Here is a 19,972-nt window from a genome sequence, read left to right as displayed (position 1 = left end):
ATAGCAAATTTTTACAAAATTTTATAAATTTCATTTTTCAATAAGAAAAGCCATGTGTTTGGAAATGATTTATTTTCTTTCTCTGAGAAGTTTCGAAATACCCGATACGAAAAAGATGATTTTAACGTCAAACATCATTCCCATACTTGTTGTCTGTCAAACTAATTGAAATCTTATTCTTAAAATTTCACCACATATTTTACATACATACATGCATTTGTAGGCACGTATATGCCATCCATATCTGTGTCCATATGTGTGTATGTATTTTCAGCATTTATTAATTTTAGCACATATGAAATTATTTCATTTATATAGCTCCAAAGTTTGAATGACAACAACACATAAAAACGTATGTAAAAGAACTAGTTTAAATGAATCGCTTTTTTCTTATTTTAAACTTGTATTTTAACATGTTTGATTCAAACAATATCACTTATGTATACATTCAGGATAATTTAAAATATTCGTGTACATGTAAATAATGGCCTTGACTTTCAATAATGTGTAAAAAAATTGACGTTTAAAACTGTTATTATTTATGTTTCTCCTGCTACTCTCTTTTTGTGGTGAGTTAAAATATAACAATCAATTGTTGAATACAAAGACATAACAATTTATTTTTCTTGAAAACTTTCTAATAATATAATTTAAGTAAAAAATAATAAAAGATTTATTGTTTTAATGACATAAATTGATTTTTTTAATATAACTATATGTATATGCATTTAATTCTTTTGGAAAGTTTTTAAATTTAATGTTTTATTATTAAGGCAAGTGACAAAAACTGTTATACAAACTTAAGAAAATCACACGTACAATGTAAACGGGAAATTTTGAAAATGAAAATATTTATTGTCAATATTGACAGTTTAATTTTGCAAAAATAATCTTGACAATTTAATTTATATTTTATGTTTATAAATATTGTAAATGTTATATAGATTAAAAAGTTAAATTATTTTGCACTTTGATTTATTTATCTGTTATACAACTCTGAATGAAACGTAGAGAAATTTTTTTGAATTGTGAAGAGAGTTTTCATGAAATCTACATATTTTTCACATCTAGAACCGCTCCCTGAAAATTTATATAACAGGTTCACATAATGGGTCACATGTGAGACGCATGGTCGTAAGAAAATATTACGCATAAAATTTGAATAAAATCCAAGCAAAAAGGTTAAAAATATGGATATTATACTCCAGTATATATATGTTTCTAATAATGGTCGAGACCCGAAATCGAAAATACAGCACATTAAAATAACTGACATTTATATCTAATAGTGGTTCTTTCATCGCATTTACGGAGTTGATAGGATCTTTTGATAAATTATTTGCACAACTGTCATTTAAATACGATGTGGATCCAAATCGCGTTTATGTATCTAAGAATGATTTATACAATAAGCAGTACTCCCGGCGAAGGAATGTATCACGTAACCAATCTTTTTATTCTTCCGTGCGTAAAGAATCTACTTATCATAGCAATTTTAGCTTCAGCAAATGATCCTTTTCAAGACTCCATAATATTGTTTAAAAAGAAAATATTAGAATATTTAATTGTTTAAACTGATTTTACAGCAATTTTTAATATGTGCAAAAAAATAAATTAATTCAAACTTAATTTTTTTGTTTTCTTAATTTTAATTAACAGTTAATGAAATCTGGCATTATAAATTCAAAATTTTAAATTTAATTCAAAGTGTATCATTAAATATGTTAAGAGTTAATGTTGGTCAAGCCTCAGTAATTAGTTATTTACTTACTTATTTCTAATTTTAATCTTATATTTTAAATGAATACTCTGACCACAATATTTTCTAAGCTGAGTAGCACATTTTCATTCGCCTACATACATACATACACACTTGAACTCATTCAAAAATATTCTATGATTTTTTTCTCCTTCACTCTAGTAATTAAAACAAGAAAAAATAGAAATATATGTTCAGTTAGACGTTAATCTTTTTAAAGTTTCAACTTAAATTTATTTAACTGATGAGTCTACATATTTTTTCTAGAATTAACGAACCGTCAATTTATTTTTACTGTTCACGAAATCTTCAATTAATAATAAATTTAATATTTGCTTTCTATACTAATAATTTTACAATTATAACGTACAACAAAAGCAAAGATTGCAACAAAAAATAGTTTTCAACGATGCCGCGATTTGAAATAGCTGTAAAATTAAATATCACATGACATGAACTCATATACATATTATATACATATGTGTGTGCATAAATTATGAAATGAATATTTATTGTCTTATCTTAATGGCAAGAACTTACATTACATGCAATAATTTGAAATTATGACCTTGCATATTTATATCTGAACTTGGTACTCGTATGTGTGTATGTTCTGCGATCATATTATAATAAATCAAACCAAAAATGAAATTGCTCAGTTTTCTTCTACAGACTAAATGGACTTTATGCAGTTTGGACAACAACAAACAATTCAAATGCATTTTGATTTTGATATCGGCTAAAAAAATTGTCTAAGCTTTTCAATAGATAAAAAAGTTGAATACACCCGAATACACCCGAACCTGTGCAAAAACTCGCTCCCATTTGAGAGAGAAGATTAAAAGAACGAAAGAACCTCAAATTATTGTAGAACTAAGGCCACTTTCTATTTAAAGTCGTTAAAAAACAATAAAAACGCATATTTTGTAGAAAGTTTGCGCTTTTTTCAGTGGTTATCTGCATTCACTCAGAAATTATTTACCATACAAACAATTTATTTTGCTTAAACTTTGCCTAAAATATTTCTGTATTATGTGTGTTAAATTTGTAAAGACTTTAATTTTCCTTATTATTGAAATTTAAAATTTTTAAAAATTTTAGGCAAAAATTTTTTTTTTAAAATTTGATGAAAATGCAAGATACTCTAATGAAAAATTTTGATTTCAGGTTGAAGAGCAGGGTGTTGATCCTAATTTACGCGATGGTGATGGTGCTACACCATTACACTTCGCTGCATCGCGTGGTCATTTATCATCTGTAAGGTGGTTGCTTAATCATGGAGCGAAATTATCATTGGACAAATATGGCAAAAGCCCAATCAATGATGCTGCAGAGAATCAACAAGTTGAGGTACTGAAGATTTATTACGTATTTAAAAACAATTTTTTTTAAATTCTTTTTATTTTACAGTGTCTAAATGTTCTTGTCCAACATGGTACGACAGTAGATTATGTGTCACAAAACGGAAATAATAAACTCGGTAGCGTTCGTCAGAAAACTGCAATGAAATACAACAACACAAGTAGTAAATCAAGTCGTAGTAATACAATTAAATCAAAATCTTCGTCTGGTAGTTCAGATGTTGAACCATTTTATTTACATCCACCATCAGCAAGAAAGAGTCATGATTCTGCTTCATTTGGTACTCAATCTAGGACATCATCGGAAAAAATCTATACTGGCGTAATGCCTAACGACGGTTTATATGTGAACCCAATGCGAAATGGTTCAATTACGCCACCATCACCTAACGGGAGTATATCCGGGGAATCGTTTTTTTTACATGATCCCCAAGAAGTTATATATAACCGAGTTAAAGATATTTTTGACTCGGATTGTAGTAGTAACAAAGATGGCCATGCCAGCTCAAAAAATTTAAATAATCACACGAATGCTTTGACAGTCCAAGCTGAAGTTCATTCTAGCAGTAGTGGTGCTGCAAGCGGTTCAGATGAATCAATTTCAGTTCGTTCGAGTACAGACTCGCCAAAATCAAGTGGTAGATTAAATAATAATAATAACAATAATAATAATCGTGGTAATTTTTCCGTTTCTATAAATGGTAGTTGTAAAAAGTCTAAAATTAATGGTTCTGTTAAAAATACTAGTAATGACAATCATGATTATGAAGATATTTATTTAGTTAGAGAAGAATCTAAATTAAATGGTGCTAGTAATAAAACAAATATTCGAATTATTGGTGGTAATATGATTAAAGATAGATATAATAATCCAGGCAGGAGCCGTTCTAAAGATAGCGGTTCACACAGTAGATCAGCTAGTGCCAGTTCAACCAGGAGTAATGATGTCATAGTGCAATATGGTAGTCATGTAAGTTAAAATTTTACATAACAATTTTTAATTGCCAAAAGATTGTCATTTTAAGTGAAATGCTAAATATCTTACAAGAATATTATATATAAAACATTAATTTTTATAAAAACTTAAAAATCTAAATGTTATCTAAAATTATTATTAATTCTTGTATATTTTTTGTACATTACCGTGAAATACACCGTCTTTTTCCCAACCCTTTCTTGACTTTAAGTACATTTGCTGCAAAATATAGTTGCACATAAAAATTATTATTTGCTTTTTTCAGAATCTTAATAATCGTGGGTCACTCTGTAAACGTAATAAATCAAATTCAATCAGTAACTTAAACAGTAGTAAATATGATTCACCTAGAAAGGATACGTATACAGTAAAGAATATCAATATTAAAAATCAGCTTAATACACATAATAGTGGTATTAAAAGTGATACATATGAAAGTGTTTGCCCACCAGAAGATATTGTTGAACGTACTAAGCAAGCAAATAAAAATAATTCAATTATTCACAACAATTTAAGCTGTAAAAATAACACAAATAGTCGACCGCTAAAACGAGTTGTATCAGCACCACATACACAAACAACGCCAAAAGGTAAGCCAAACTTTCAATTCTTTTTATTTAAATTTAAATATTATGTTATACAAATAATAAAAGTTTTGTTTCATTTTCCTTCATGTTACTTATAATATTTTATATATATTTATTTTTTAGCACATGGTCCACCACCCCCGCCATTGCCACCTCCACTGAAAGCGACAGCCCAACGCTCCTTATTTTCAAATGAAATTCATAATGATGATCATAACAACGATAACAATAACCTATGTTGTGATAGCCCAGATTCAGATTCCGGTTTAGAAGTAGTCGAAGAACCAACTCTGAGACCATCAGAATTGGTAAAGGGAAACCATAACAGAACGATGTCAACGATTTCAGGTATGAAAATATTAACTCGTTAGTTTTTCAATTGTCTTAGTATGTTAAGAATTAAGAATTACAATTTAGCAAATATTATTTCTTGCACTTATATATAATAGAGAACATCTCTAATATCCAAATTACAATTATAATGTGTTGTTGTACAATTCAGCAATTTACACTTAGAAAATTAATTGTGTGGAAATGCATTGGAATTTGGTAGTCAGAACTAATTTTTAAACGAACGTACATTAATTGGTCTATAACTTTAAAACGTTAATATATTTTTCTTCTTTAATATTTCAATTGTAAAAATAATTTACAAGATCATGCATAGATTTTGAACGCTTATGGAGAATTTGCAACTTAAGTAGTTTGCATATACTAAGACTTGAACAGCTTAAGGTCTGTTTCAAGTCCCAAATTATAAAGCAAAATATTATTAGTCGCATGAGTATATGTCGAGCTATTATGTGAAATTAATTTTTTTAAGTTTAGTAAGAAATAACCAGTTTTGGTTCTACAATTAAAAACAAAACAATTAATCAAATGCATTAACTAAAATCGTAGACTTATAATTTGCAGTAATAAATATTATATGAAAGCATTGTCACTTGGAACTTCTAAAAAGAAGTATTAATAAACATTGTATTGGGTCCTACCAATTATTTGTATAATTAAAATATTAAAGAAAAAATATGTATTAACGTTTTAAAGCTATAGACCAAAATGAAGTAATTATAATCAATGGAAAGACCATATAAATTTAGTTTTCTTATTTTTTGGGTCTTAACGTTGTCCAAGCAAAATTTCAATCAAATTAAAATTGCATATTAAATTTCTATGGTTTTTAATTTTTGCTATATTTTCTATGGGGGAAAATTAAAATTATTTGTTTATTATAATTAGTGATAATTTATTACCGCAGATTTTTAAAAGAGTTAGGTTATGATTGAATATACAGTGGTGGTCATAGAAATAAAGCCACCTGCCTTCATATTAAATTATATTACTACTTACATCTATAGGCATCATTATTGTTCTCAAAAAGTAAAGTTCCATTCTTGAGTTTTCTAGTTATTGAAAACGGTCTAGAATTCTCAGAAGAACTCAAATTCTCTCAAAAGAACTCAAGAATTCTCGGAATACTGGCGAAATATCACTTTGTCATCAGATAACTAGCCATAGTTTCTGCTATCAGAAATTATGAAGCTGGAAATTATTTCATATTTCCCTTAAGTATAAACGTACAGTTAAGAAATCAAGAATTTGTTTTTTTGTATGGTTCCAATTTGTAGATATTGTTATTAATGTCATTTGTAAAAATGTAATAAATAGAAAATTATGTATGTATATTGTGAAAAACAAAATTAGGTCAAAAAGAAAATTTTTTTTTTACAATTTAATTTATAGAAATTTTTATAGCCTTATAGAAATTGCTAAATGAATCTAATATTTAAATAACTTGTCAACATACACAATTTAATTAGTTTTGTTCTACAGAACTAATAGATTTTATAAAAAGCAACATTCTATAAAAAAATATATGTAAATAAGCACAATTCCTAACATAGAAAACAATTCCAAGTATTAAGAATTTAAAAAATTTTTTAATTAGAAATTTTAGCTAAACATGGAAAATTCAAAAGAATAAAATATGCAAAAGATGGAAAACATCTTCATAACAATACCATTGAAAAGAATATTGAAAATAGCTAAAGAAGAGCTGAACTCTGGGTATACAAAAATGGAATATAAATATTTTTTCAGTTTTAATGTAAAAACAAGTATTACTTAAACCTAAGTAAGTTTGTTAAATCTAATTGAAAATGTTAAAGAGAAGAACTCTTTATATTCCAATTATTTAACAAATATCTTTGTAAATAGCACATAAATGCATAGAACTAGATTATTTTCTCGTAAAATTTTTTATTAAAAATATTTAATTAAAAATGGAATATAACTGATAATTTTATAAATACGAAAAGTAACTTCAGCATTTTCACGGTAATATTTTGGAAAATTATTATAATTTCTTTGAAAATGTTTGATATATACTCTAGAACTGCTGCTTACTATAAAAAAATTAAGAAAAGATTAAGAAGGACTATAAAGGTTTAGTTAGACTTTGTAGTAAATTAAAAGTCAGAAGAATAGAGAACGAATACAAAGTTTTTAAGAAAATTCAATAATTATTGCCTTGGAAAATTATACAAAACGATTCTTAGCTGATGGAATAAATTAAAAATTTCAAATATATTCCCGAATTGTATGTCACAAAATTTGAATTTATGGATAAAATTTCTTTGTAAATGAAATAGAGCTTCCGTACTACTCCATTTTGCGTTTCACTCTACTTAATTTCATCGACTTCATTTCTTTTAAATGTATATTTTTCAAAATTAACAGAAATCGAAGATGATTTAACATGGGTTTCCATTCCTGTTAAAATTTCGCTAAAATCTTCCTTGTTAATTTTGAAACTAGTAAACTAGTAATGAAACTTGATGATTATTTTCTTAAAAATTAACCCATATTCAAAAATTTATTCCCGCAGAAGCTCCACGTTTAAGCTGATTTTTTATTCTGTTTCCGGTTTTTATTGTTCCTTGGTAAAACAAGTTTGATCTAACTTTTTTATTTGATTTCCAAACAAATTATCTAAAAAATTCACGAATAACTTATAAAATTATATTAAATAAATAATAACTTTGTATTTAAAAATAAATATTAACACTTGATTAAATTTTCCGAATTAAAATGTAATGTAAGAGACTGTTTTTTAATTTAAATGCAGAGCGCCGCTGAAAACCAAATTCATAAAATGTCCCGAAATCAAAAGTTTTTGAAATAATTATTTTGAAATTATCACGTTGGATTTTATATGCTTTTCCGAATTTTTAATTTTTCCACTTTTTCTGAACAGAACCAAAATACTTTTTCCAAACCTTTAAAAAAAATGACTGTTCTGACTACGATATAACATTAAACTAATATTTTAAGCGCGGATGGAAATAATAACAAATAAAAACATTTCAGTCGATTTTAGCTGTCTGAACTATACTCATGATAATATAATATACCCTAGTCAGCCAGCTAAACAAAATTTTCGAATCGTTTATAAACTATAATTTCGAACTTTCTAATCAATTTGATGGTATCTTAATTAGTTTTTGAAATTATTAAAGGGATTTGGCGTCCGTTTTTTGGGATGCGCGTGGGATAAATTTTATTGATTATCTTCAGAAGGGAAAAACAATCAACGGCGAGTATTATGCAAACTTATTGCAGCGTTTGAGTGAAGAAATCAAACTAAAGGGCCCACATTTGTCTGCTTCCTCACGCACCCTATTCACCAGAATTAGCCACCTCAGTTTACTTTCTATTTCCAAACTTGAAAAAAAGGCTTGGTGGAAGAAGATTTTTTACAAATGAAGAGCTAGAGTCTGGCGTTGATGGCTATTTTGCAGAGTTTCCCAGTTCTTACTATAAAAATGGTATCGAAGCAATTCAACACCGCTGGCAAAAGTGTGTCGACCTAAAAGGGGACTATGTTGAGAAATAAAAATAAATTTTGTCAAAATTTTTGTGTTTTCTTGCTTAGGTTACTTAATTCTGGGACAGCCCTCGTATTGTTACCCGCCTAGGAGAAAAAAAAACAACTTATGAAAGTTTTGCGATATTTGTGCTTTTCGTTCGTGAGGTCGTTCGTGCAAAAAGCAAACAATCGGGCAGGCGAATATGTCCAAATTAATGCAGAATTTTATCTGTAGCAAGAATGCAGGGTGGCTCATAATAAAGTGCATCCCCATATGCCATTGTATAAGCCTTCATTAATAGACAAAACTTTTGTATGGAGACAGTGTTCACAGCTCTACAGGGTCGGAATTACAGGGGCTTAAAGTCAATTTCGACTGATTTTTTTACTTTTTGAAATTTTAAGTATAACTCCGCGACTGTATAAGACAGGCGCATTAACAATTATTATTTGGAAACCTGTTCATTTTTCGGAATCACATGACTTTAAAGTTGCATACATGTTCATACGGCAGACGACTGCTTCAAGTGGTTATAAAATCAAGTACATTATAATGATGTTGATTTCGATTTTTGATTTTTTTATTGATTTCTTGATGACAAAAAAAATCTGATATGATCAGCACTTAATCAACGATATTTTATAATTTGCATAACACATAGCTTTAAATTCCAATTAATCTGTTCTTATTAGTTGTCGAGATAATTTCTTAAGATTATGAAAATGTCATTTGTACTCTTTTTTTTAAATTCAAATAACCTTCTAACAACTTTTCATTCAACATAACAACCCAGATAAATAATTCCTCTATTCTTGCATTTCCACGCAACCGGTGAAAAGAAAAATTAATATAAATTAAAAAGTTTTGGCATAAGATAAAGTTCATTCGTTTTTAGTAATTTTTTCAAATTATGCAGGCACTCAAAAACTCAAATTTTAAATGACATTCGGACAAAATGGATAATTCTACTTTTTTTACTTCCAAAAATTTGAATAATTTCACAAAATAATGAAATCAAAATAATTTTAAATGAGAAAGTTAGCTGCAATGAACTTTGATATTTGCATCTGCTCCATGGTGGTTTTGAAACGTTAAGCTTCATTAAAATTTTCTAACTTATTTATAGCGAAATGAATAAAACTGAGCACTTTGTTTGTTACAAAATATTTGCTAGTTGAAAAACCGTGAATTAGTGCTCTATATTTTCAATGAACAGTTAATTCAAACGACGATTATAATCTTTGTAAAAAACTCTTTAAGTTGGAGATGGCAATATAATTTATTTAATTCAAAGTGGATTTCTTTGATAGAAGATTTTTATTCAGATTTTAGCTTACTAACAATTTTTTTAAATACGCTATGTCGTTTTGCTTATGAAACATTGATATTTCAATTCAACCGAGGTGCAACACATTTTTGTAAATAAAAATTCTTGTAAATAGCATAAATATTTGATTGGATTTGATTTGACGACTCTTATAAACCCTGGCGACACAATACATACTAGATTTACTGCGCTATATTAGTTGATTCAATAACTTTTATTTTAAAATATTAAATACTTGTATTTGATTCTTTTGCTTAAAAGTATTGTCAATTCTATTTTTTCTCGTTTACAAAATTACTTACAACGACATTGTCGTCACCTGTATAATTTCAGAAATTGTGTCTTCATTTCATATAGTATGATTTTTCAAATTTATATGTAATGGCACCCGTTAACTATTGAAATTAAATAAGAAAATTATTTAAGAACCATACTCTCTTTATTTAATACCAAAAATTTAAATATTATCAAACATTGTTTGCTTTACCCGCTTTGAAAATTAAAACTATTTTTTCCCAAGCAAATGGTGTGTTACATACTTAAATACTATTTATTTCAATTTGAGTTTATAAATTTCCAGCACTATAAAAACTTGAAAAATATTCTTAATCTAAAATATTCTGAATAATATTCACTGCATTCAAACTTTTTTCATTATAAAACATAATTATAATTTCATCCATTAAACAAGTACAAAATATAATTCTGAAACCAAAATTTTAGCCATACTCAAATCAAAATAAATGAAATTGAAATTATTTTTGCCTTATTACTCCACTGTAAATAATATCGCCATTTTAATTTTTGAAAAAACATTTCACATTTTTCAATTTTTCAAACTACTCGTAGCTATCGATTTTCAATGTAACATACGGCGGCGTGTAATTGTATGCAATATTTTTATTACTTTAATTTATATTTTATCTCTATCACCTATATCTTATAACTTTTATATTTAAGTATGTGTTTTTTATCATCTTTGAAATTATTTTTAGCTTTCAAATTCTTTACTTCCCAAAATGTTGATGTTTTGTAATAAAATTCAAATAGATATTTTAAAATCTTAATAATGGCAATATAATAACCTTTAATCTTGAAATTTCATATCTGTATGCATTCATTCCATTTTCCTTATTGGTAAATAATATTTTATGTATATGTATGTACATGTGAACTTAAAAACAACTATTTGTACATAATATGTACATACATGTGTATACTTAATTAAAAATAAAATTTAATAACAACTAAATTGAAATTGTATTTCAAGTTTAGAGTAACTTTGCAATTTATATACAAAAAGCAACTAAATAAATTTACAAACAAAAAAAAATAAAAACATGTGTAATTACATACTTATATAGCTATGTAAAATCAGAAAAAAAAACAAGAGTTAAATATTTTAAAAATTTACAATTCATTACCATAAATAAAAAGTCATTGATCCGACACAACCATATTATTTTTATATATTGTAGTTACTATGAGTTGAACATTTCCTCAAATTGACATTTTTGTATTTTGTTGTCTTCACTATTCTTTTGCATCATCTTTAAATTTTTGTTACTTAGTTAATGTTTTTACATTAATTTTGAAAATTAATTAATAAAAATTACATTGAAAGTACCTCGTTTTACCCACTCATCAAAAAGAAATATCACAGCATTAAAATCAATTAATCAATTAAATTTTTAAAATTAATAGAAAAAATTTTGATTGAATTTATAAAGTTTTCCTGAAATTTGCTTAAGTAATAATTAAATATTTTAGAAATATTTTTAATAAATTTGATTTTAACTATTAAATTTAATAAAAGATTACAAAAGTATTATGAATTTTAAATTGAACATTGCAATTGATTGTAATTTCAAACAACAATTTATTTTCACTGTAGTGGAGTGCAAATATAAAATCTGCTGAATCCTATGTTCCTATGTGTGTAGGTTAGGTTAGGTTGAAACGGTTGTCCGAGGATACAGCTAGGCCACTTGGGGTCGTTGTGATGTCACAGGACGTTAACAAGCCCGAGTCCTTTATAAACCAGTTTAGGTCTCTGGCATTTACATATGTATGCAATATTAATCTAAATAAATTGGATTTGACGAGTAAAGCCAGATCATGTTCCGTCAAATACACAATTACTAAATCTTTAACTTTTTTTCTTATTCACTTTCAAATTCGCAAACCGTCACCGATATCCTTGCTTAAAGCATTTTATAATATTTCTAAAATTATTTGTACTATTTATTATTACAATGTCGTGCTATCACTACGCTATTATGACTTTTTTTGGCATAACAAAGCTGTGGAAATATAGATGCACCAAAGCTTCCACGAATTCAACACCGAAAAATGAGCACTTCCCGAAACTTCTTAAATGCAAATTCAGTTGAAATCTGAGTTTTGTTTTTGACTTTCAATGTTTGCGAATAATATTGGATCTCTAATCAAATACCCCACAAATATTTAAAAAATACTCTATAAATTCCTTATTAATGCAAAACTGTCACAACATTTCCCTGCACAATTAATAAAATTTTAATATTATTACACAATTATTTAATTTTTTTTTAACAGGATTGCTCTTAACAAACAATAGAAAAAATTATTAATTTAAATTAAAAAAAAAAAACATTAATTTCATGAGGAGGAAAACTTGAATAGAAAATTATTTTTAACTGGTATGCATACAATTTTATCATGGTGTATCAGTAACAAAAACAATAAAAACAAAAAAAAATACTTATTTCTCTTCCTTTATTCACTCATGAAATACCATACTCTTATGTGTCTCTATAAGCAAAATGATAATGAATTTTTAACACATTATTAAAATAATCACATCCGATCTGGTTCAACAACTTTCTCACAGCATAAAAATGCTCTAAATAAGGTAATAATAATAATATTGGTTTGATATACACCCGGTGGTTACTAACAAATTTCAAATATAGCTTTATATAGTTGATTATGCTATATATTTGTACATACAGATTATGTCTATATGTAGTTATTCCTACATATAGTGTTGCTAAAATGCGACAATTTTAAAATGCTTTCAAAGATTTCTTGTGCATTTCTTCTTTGAAATATGAACAACTTTACAAAAGTATCATAAATTTTTTTTGTGTTTTGCTTTTGTTGCGGGCTAAATATGAATTTTTTATTATCCGGACTTTTTCAATTAAAGAAATAGTGGAATAGAAAAATATAGAAAATCAAAAATATAAATTTTAACCATCACTACAGCAAAACAACGAAATTAAATTAATGGTGATGGCAGAAATATTAACTGTAATGCTGTAAGGCAAGCATCACCAACATTATATGATGTACATCAAATAATTTTTTTTTTATTTTTGTTATTTTTGCTTTTCCTTTAATGTTGTATCTATTGAATTTTGAGATTGAATCAAATCACGATCTAAATTTTTGCTTCCAGTTTAAATTAATCTTTGATCGAGAAGCTCGTATTTAATTAAAAAAGAAAAAAAAATTATAATAATAATAAAAGTGAAAAAAGGAAAATAAAATAAAAAATTCGGTTTGGTAATTAATCTACCGTTAGTTTATTATACTTGTTATCCTTACTTTTAATTTGAATCCTTTCACCACATAAATTGGAATTATGAACGCATTACTGAATTTTTTTGCACGTTTACAAAATTTGGATTTTTTTATTGCATTATGTAAGTATTTTGTCCAACAATTTTGGAAAAATTGGGAAATGGAGAAAACGAAAAAAAAAAAAATTTTTTTTCTTAATTTATTACGGTGTTCAATTTACTCTTATCAAATTCAAAATTCGGAATTAAAAATAAATACTTAGGCGATTTGTTATGTAATTTAGAATAGGAAAATTTTTAAATCAATTCACTTACATTACACATATTCAAACTTAGAAACTCATATTCAAAAATTTTATTTGATAAGTTTATTTATTTTAAATAAGTGTAACTGATCAAAAACAAATTGTGCAGATTTATCGATAGTTAATAAATAATTTCTGTTCAATGGTGCACTGGTTATGGTACCAGTCCTTTAATCGAAGGACCTCGGCTGCAAACTCTGGTTAGGTCAAAAATAGTACTTAATAATTTATAGCTTAATATACAATATTATAAAATAATTGAAAATATATGGATAATATTCAATATCTATGCAGTTAGTTCCGTGATTAATTTATAATCAAATATTTTTATTCTTTACTCATAATGTTTTATGTCTAAGATCCTTTTTAGTTTATATCAAAAGATACCAAAATATTTACTTACATTTTTTCGACACAATTTCCTATTCGCGTCATTATATTTGGATCCTAAAAGCATAGCCAGTAAAATAATTGCATGAAATATTTTTAAAAATATTAAATCTACTCAAAGTAAAGGTTCTGTTTCTGAAATCTTATTTTTTCAAAATAACTACCTAGAAAACTAAAAAACTTTATTTTGCCCACGAAGTTTTAGAAAATATAAAGATGTAAAATAAAAATAAAGTTGGATCAAACCAATCGTTTGTATTGTAGCACTTTTCCCTTCAAGAAGTGAAACACTGCTTTTAAATACGAGTACAATATATTATTTATACCTAACACACTATTAAAATTATTTTCATTCATAAACGAAATTATTTCTAGGATTGCATATATTTGGGATGAACGATTTATTCAGTTCTCGAAATAAAGCAAAAATTAATTTAAAGAGGGCTTAACATAATGCTCGATTTTAATGTTAGTTAAAAAAAATAATAAAATTTTTTAATGTCATGGAATTTACCGTTAGTTTTTGCGTTTATAGAAATTTGAAAAAGCTTGCGGTTTCGGAAATATAAGGCGTCAAAAATTCAAATTTTACAAATTTCAAGAGTTTTCTTCTAACGAAATAGACTATTTATTAGTGTCTAAAAGCTGCTAAAAATTCAGGCTACTACACCCTGGGGTCTAGAAGAAAAACGTCTACAAAAAATTGGAAAAAACGGATTTTAGATAACGGTAAATTTGAACGGCCATTTTGTTTTCTTAAAGTTTAACTATAGTATGCCGCGATAGGAGAAGCAAACCACTGCCTTTTTGGGTTTGCAAAATTTGAAAAATGCTTATGTTTTCACTGCAACAAATAGTAAAAAAAATTGTATTTTTAGGGTTTTTTGGGGTATAACTTCTAGAGGGGGGAGATAGGAAAAATTTTGCTCTACGGAAATAAGTTTCTAGTAAAGATCTATGAACATATTAAATTTCAGCTTTCTATCTTCAAGGGTGTAGAAGTTTTGTAAACAAAAAAAGTGTCCACGGACGGACGGACGGACGGACAGAGTGAAACTAATAAGCACTTTTTTTCAAAAATTTTTTGGAAAAGTGCTAAAAAAAGTTCTTTCTCATTTCTTATATACACTGACCTTCAATTTTCTAAAACTACGAGAAATAAATCAAGATATGGTCAAACATATTTGGTTTTCACTGTTTTAAAAGAAACGCAAAAAAACTAATTAGAAAACTTAGCATTAATTAAAGCACTTAAAATATTGCACATACGCATCCGATCAATGTTGTAAATCACAATTATACCTCCACATCTATAACTTCTTCAAAAACCTGAATATGTAATGAGTATTGAACGCTTTATGTAAAAATTTTTGACTATATACATGTGAATGTATATGTGCATACGATTTATTTATTGTCCATTTTTTCATTAAAAGTTTTTAATGTTGGTATAAATAATAGACTTAAGTTGCAATTGAATAACTGTTATACGTGTAATGAATGAAAAACGCACTTTCGCACAAATTAAAGAATTTAAACTAAATTGACCTGAAAATTGCAATTTTTAAATCATAACAGTGAAAATAATTAAGTAAGAGAAAATATTTAACCAATATTTCAAAATTAAGTTAATTACACATTTTATAGTTAGTAAATACCAAAAAATTAATATATGTAATCTAAATAATTTGACGTGAAGTTTCTAATTAAACTACTTAGTGCATTATAATTTTATTTAAGCGGAACCACTCCTAATTGAATAAAAATTGCACATATAAAAGAAAAACGAAATTATAAATAAAATTTATTAAAAGATGACATACTGACAGGTAGAGAACTCAACAAGCAGTTATGTTATGGCATTGATGACTTTCAACATTTTGATTGCGTTTGTTGAACAAATTTTTATTAAATTTTTCTCTAATAAAATTTTTAAAACCTGCTGATAATTTGAAAAGAAAAATAAAGAATAATTTTTAAAGTTTTCATTGATTTGAAAATTAATTTTTTCTAATTTGGTATTGTTTTTGATCAAATTAGTGCTTTAAAAATTTAATAAATTAGTATGAAATCATTATGTTGAAGTGTTTTATAAACATTGCATAACAGTAGGCGTCTTGATATTTTAGTTGACACTTTTATAATGTAACTGCAAAATTAATTTATATGAATGAAAGAAATAGTAATTAATTGTTAGTTAATTGTAAATAATTACCGTTATAATATTTTGTATATTAATTAATACTTTTGTATATAACAAAATATTATAACGGTATATAATTAAAATTTAGCTTCTATAGCTATCCTCCTAATTAATATTTTAACTTACACTTTTGTTTCAATGAAACGTCATAAAATATTTATTCAATTAAACCAATAAAGAAATCTATCTTACGGGTTGAATAAGAACAATGACTGATTTTTTATACATACTTTGTTAATGATTTTTACATAGGCCGTTTCCAGTATGTCCAGCATTTGACGATCATGTTAATTACATTATTAACTAACTTGATGTATACAGTAAAACGGCCGTATTATACTACTAATACTAGAAAACAAATTTCTGTTAAACTCTGCAAATAAAATTATAACACGATAGATTTGTTCTTTTACAAAAAGTGTCGTTTCCAAGTGCACCGCTATGTACCTTTGACCCACAATTTATGCAATCGCTCCAGAACAACAACTTATGCAAACACCCAAAAAATTAAAGTCGTAGATTTATTGCATAACAGAAAAGAAGTACTAATTTGAACGATGAGACACCATTTTCGAAGTCATTAACGTAAAAAATTGTTATATAAACTACATAATATATTTTTCTCAATAATTTACATATCATAACACGTACAAAAATGTTTGTTATACTAAATTAAATAATATAGGGTAACCAGATGTAATAAATTTGGGGAAAACTATAATGTTACTTGAAAAATAAAAATAAGGTTTTTAAAAAAAAGAATTTAACATTTTCAGAAATTTTAAATTTTTGGAAATGTTACGTGACATGTAAGTCGGAAAAAAGTAGCCTGTAAAGATATTCATGAGAAATATCTTATTCTGAGCTTTCCAAAACGTATTCAAACATCTGTCTTGTATAAATAGAAAAGTAGTGATACTTAAAATTTCAGAAGTAAAAAACGATCGCGATTTCCTTCAAACCCGTGAGCACCTGTTAAGCTTTAAATATGGTCTTCATATAAAAATTTTATTGATGAGAACCTATACAGTGGTATATAGAGTAAGAGACAGCTTGTATACCAAACGCGATCTGTGAAAAAAAAACACACAAACTTTAGTATTTGTATTTTCTTTTATTGATTAAATTTTTTGAGTTTCAATTGTTTGAAAACAAAAATCATTGCTATTTTTGTGTTTTCAACTAAAAATTTTATCAAAAACTCATTATTGAATAACCATTGTAAGATGAATTGAAAGTTGTATTTTACAAATTTTGTTTTTTTTTTTTAACAAACTCAACACAATAAGAAAAAATTTTAAATAATAAAATTTTTTAATCGGATTTAACGGAACATTAACCAGTGCTCATCAAATTTTTCTTGGCCTTCAATTTACACGTATAGTGGTAGTGTAATTTACTCAAGTATAAATTAATAATTTTTTTAATTATAATTTTTTGAAACGCTATTATTCTCAAGTACATATGTATGTATGTATATCAAAAGTATTGACAAGAAATAAATAAATAAAATTGAACGTTTTCGGAAATAAACTTTTGTTTTATAGCAATCAACTCTTAACACTTTCAGCTAAATATTTTAAGTAACCAAATTAACATCTTTTGAGTGTTATATAAAATTTATAGAACTCATGTAAAAGACTCTTGTAAAAAGCTAATATTATAGTAAGGTAGCCAACACATATGTGAGTAAACTACTTATAATACCTGGGAATAATATGAAATAAATTCCAAAAAAAAACTCTTCAATTTTTCCAAATTTCAAAACCCGAAATGAAAATTTGCGCCTACTCCTTTTTAATGGAATCGCAAAATTTCAACTTAGAACTTTCAACATCAGTTACCAACTACAAATTAACTTGTTTAATCGGCATCGGATTGATTAAAAAAATCATATTTCAGCCGATATTTATTTGTGCTACCTTTGCATTCTATTCTGGAAGGAGTGGTATTGTAGTATTTCTGATGTCTTTAAAGCGTAAACATTTGCAATAGCATTTAACATTGAAATATCACAATGAAAATTATGCAATTTTATTGCACATCATCTATTAAAATTCAACATTTTTACATAATTTCCATAGATCATAGGTGTATACAGACAAAAATTTGAAATTCACATACTTACATACTCGTAGTTATTAAACACAGTTAATACCAAATAAATAATAATTTCTGCACATAATAAAATTTGCAAAACAATAAAATAAATATTTTGTTCAATGGTTGAATTCATTTTAACGCTGTTTTAATACAGACATATGTATGTGCACTTTATTTGGTTTCTGGTTATGCTCATTTTCATTTGTAGACACAGGAAATTAAAATATTAATAATAAAAAAATGAAATAGAGAAATATTTCCACTTCCGTTAATAATATTCAAAATTATGTTAGTTTCTTAAATAGTTTGCATCTATGTGCATATGTGCTCTTCTTATATATATATGTATGTATGTTTTTAATTAAGTTGTACAAAATTAATTTTTTAACCTGATTTAATTTTCTAATAGTTTTGTGTTTGTATATAGCGATAAAATTGGCAAATCTTCATGTTCTTTTGGTAAAATTGTGTTAAAAAAAAGATTGAATTTGTTGTTTAATATTTTAAAAATTTTATTTACAGGGTGATTCAGTAGACCAGCGCTTTAACATTTTCGTTTAGAACATTAAAAATGTGTAAAATTTTTGTTCGAACTAGATGACAAATTTCAACTATTCCCGAAATATAAGAATTTTAACTATTTTTATTAAATTTCAACTTTGCCAAGTTTTTTTTCTTACTATTTCCCTTCCGTAAAAGATAGAAGCTTCAATCAAACAGTTTTTGAAAGTGCTCGAATCGTTATGTTTCTTTATTTTGTATTTTACGTACTTTCGGAATGTCAAGCATTCTAATTTTTAAAATATTCAAATTTTTCCCTGTTTAGTTTCTTTAGTTTTCTATATCCGAACAATTTCGTATGAAATTTCTTGAAACTTCAAAAGGTGATTATACAAAATTTTTCTACCCTTCCTTAAGCTTAAATTTAAGCCAAACGTTATATTAAAACAATGTTTAGCTCAGATTATGTGTTCTATTCTTTGTGACATGGTGTAACACATTCGAGTAGTTTTTTTATGGTTTTAAAAACAAATTTTAAATTTTTCGATAACTATAGTTTTAAGTGAGCTTGTCAAGTCGGATAAGATCGGTTGAAACGTTTTTATATTTGTTATTTATAAAACGTTATTTGATCTTCTTGTATTTTCTTTTTCACTTTTTGATTTCTTACCTTACAATTTATAGATTCAACTATAATAAATTATTCGCTATACAAGACAAACTTCTTGAAGGTTGAAAATGTCTATCGGCCATATCAAATTTTAGGACTTTGAAATAAAATTTGAATATTAACCTTCAAGTCGGAGTTGTCGGACAAAACTTAGAAACCCAATGTTCGGCACGAAAAGAAAGCGATAAATTAAGTAAACTTTAGTATTCATTTACCCTGTATTTTTTAAATGTATAAAACCTTAGTTTCAGCCTATATGGACAAGCTCAGTTGTCAACTATTTATATATATATTTATATATATATATATATAACATGCAACACACGCATGTTTGTTAATTAAAACAAGACCAAGC

General features: G+C 26.3%; 1 protein-coding gene across 3 annotated transcripts in view; it reads left to right on the top strand.

Moving 5' to 3' along the window:
- The window catches only part of LOC129618756 (probable serine/threonine-protein kinase cdc7), a 53,277-nt gene that overhangs the window by 23,008 nt on the left and 10,297 nt on the right, over positions 1 to 19,972 (top strand). For all 3 annotated transcript variants that reach the window (XM_055533721.1, XM_055533720.1, XM_055533719.1), the window contains exons 4-7: positions 2,927 to 3,109; positions 3,170 to 4,090; positions 4,362 to 4,686; positions 4,807 to 5,031. In XM_055533721.1, coding sequence (XP_055389696.1) covers positions 2,927 to 3,109; positions 3,170 to 4,090; positions 4,362 to 4,686; positions 4,807 to 5,031 — 1,654 coding nt within the window. The remainder of the gene's footprint in view (positions 1 to 2,926; positions 3,110 to 3,169; positions 4,091 to 4,361; positions 4,687 to 4,806; positions 5,032 to 19,972) is intronic.

Source organism: Condylostylus longicornis, unplaced genomic scaffold (genome assembly GCF_029603195.1).
Source record: "Condylostylus longicornis isolate FDR11 unplaced genomic scaffold, ASM2960319v2 ptg000010l, whole genome shotgun sequence".
In the NCBI taxonomy this organism is placed as follows: domain Eukaryota; kingdom Metazoa; phylum Arthropoda; class Insecta; order Diptera; family Dolichopodidae; genus Condylostylus; species Condylostylus longicornis.
Note: the sequence above shows the minus strand (reverse complement) of the source record. Positions and strands in the feature narration are given on the sequence as shown.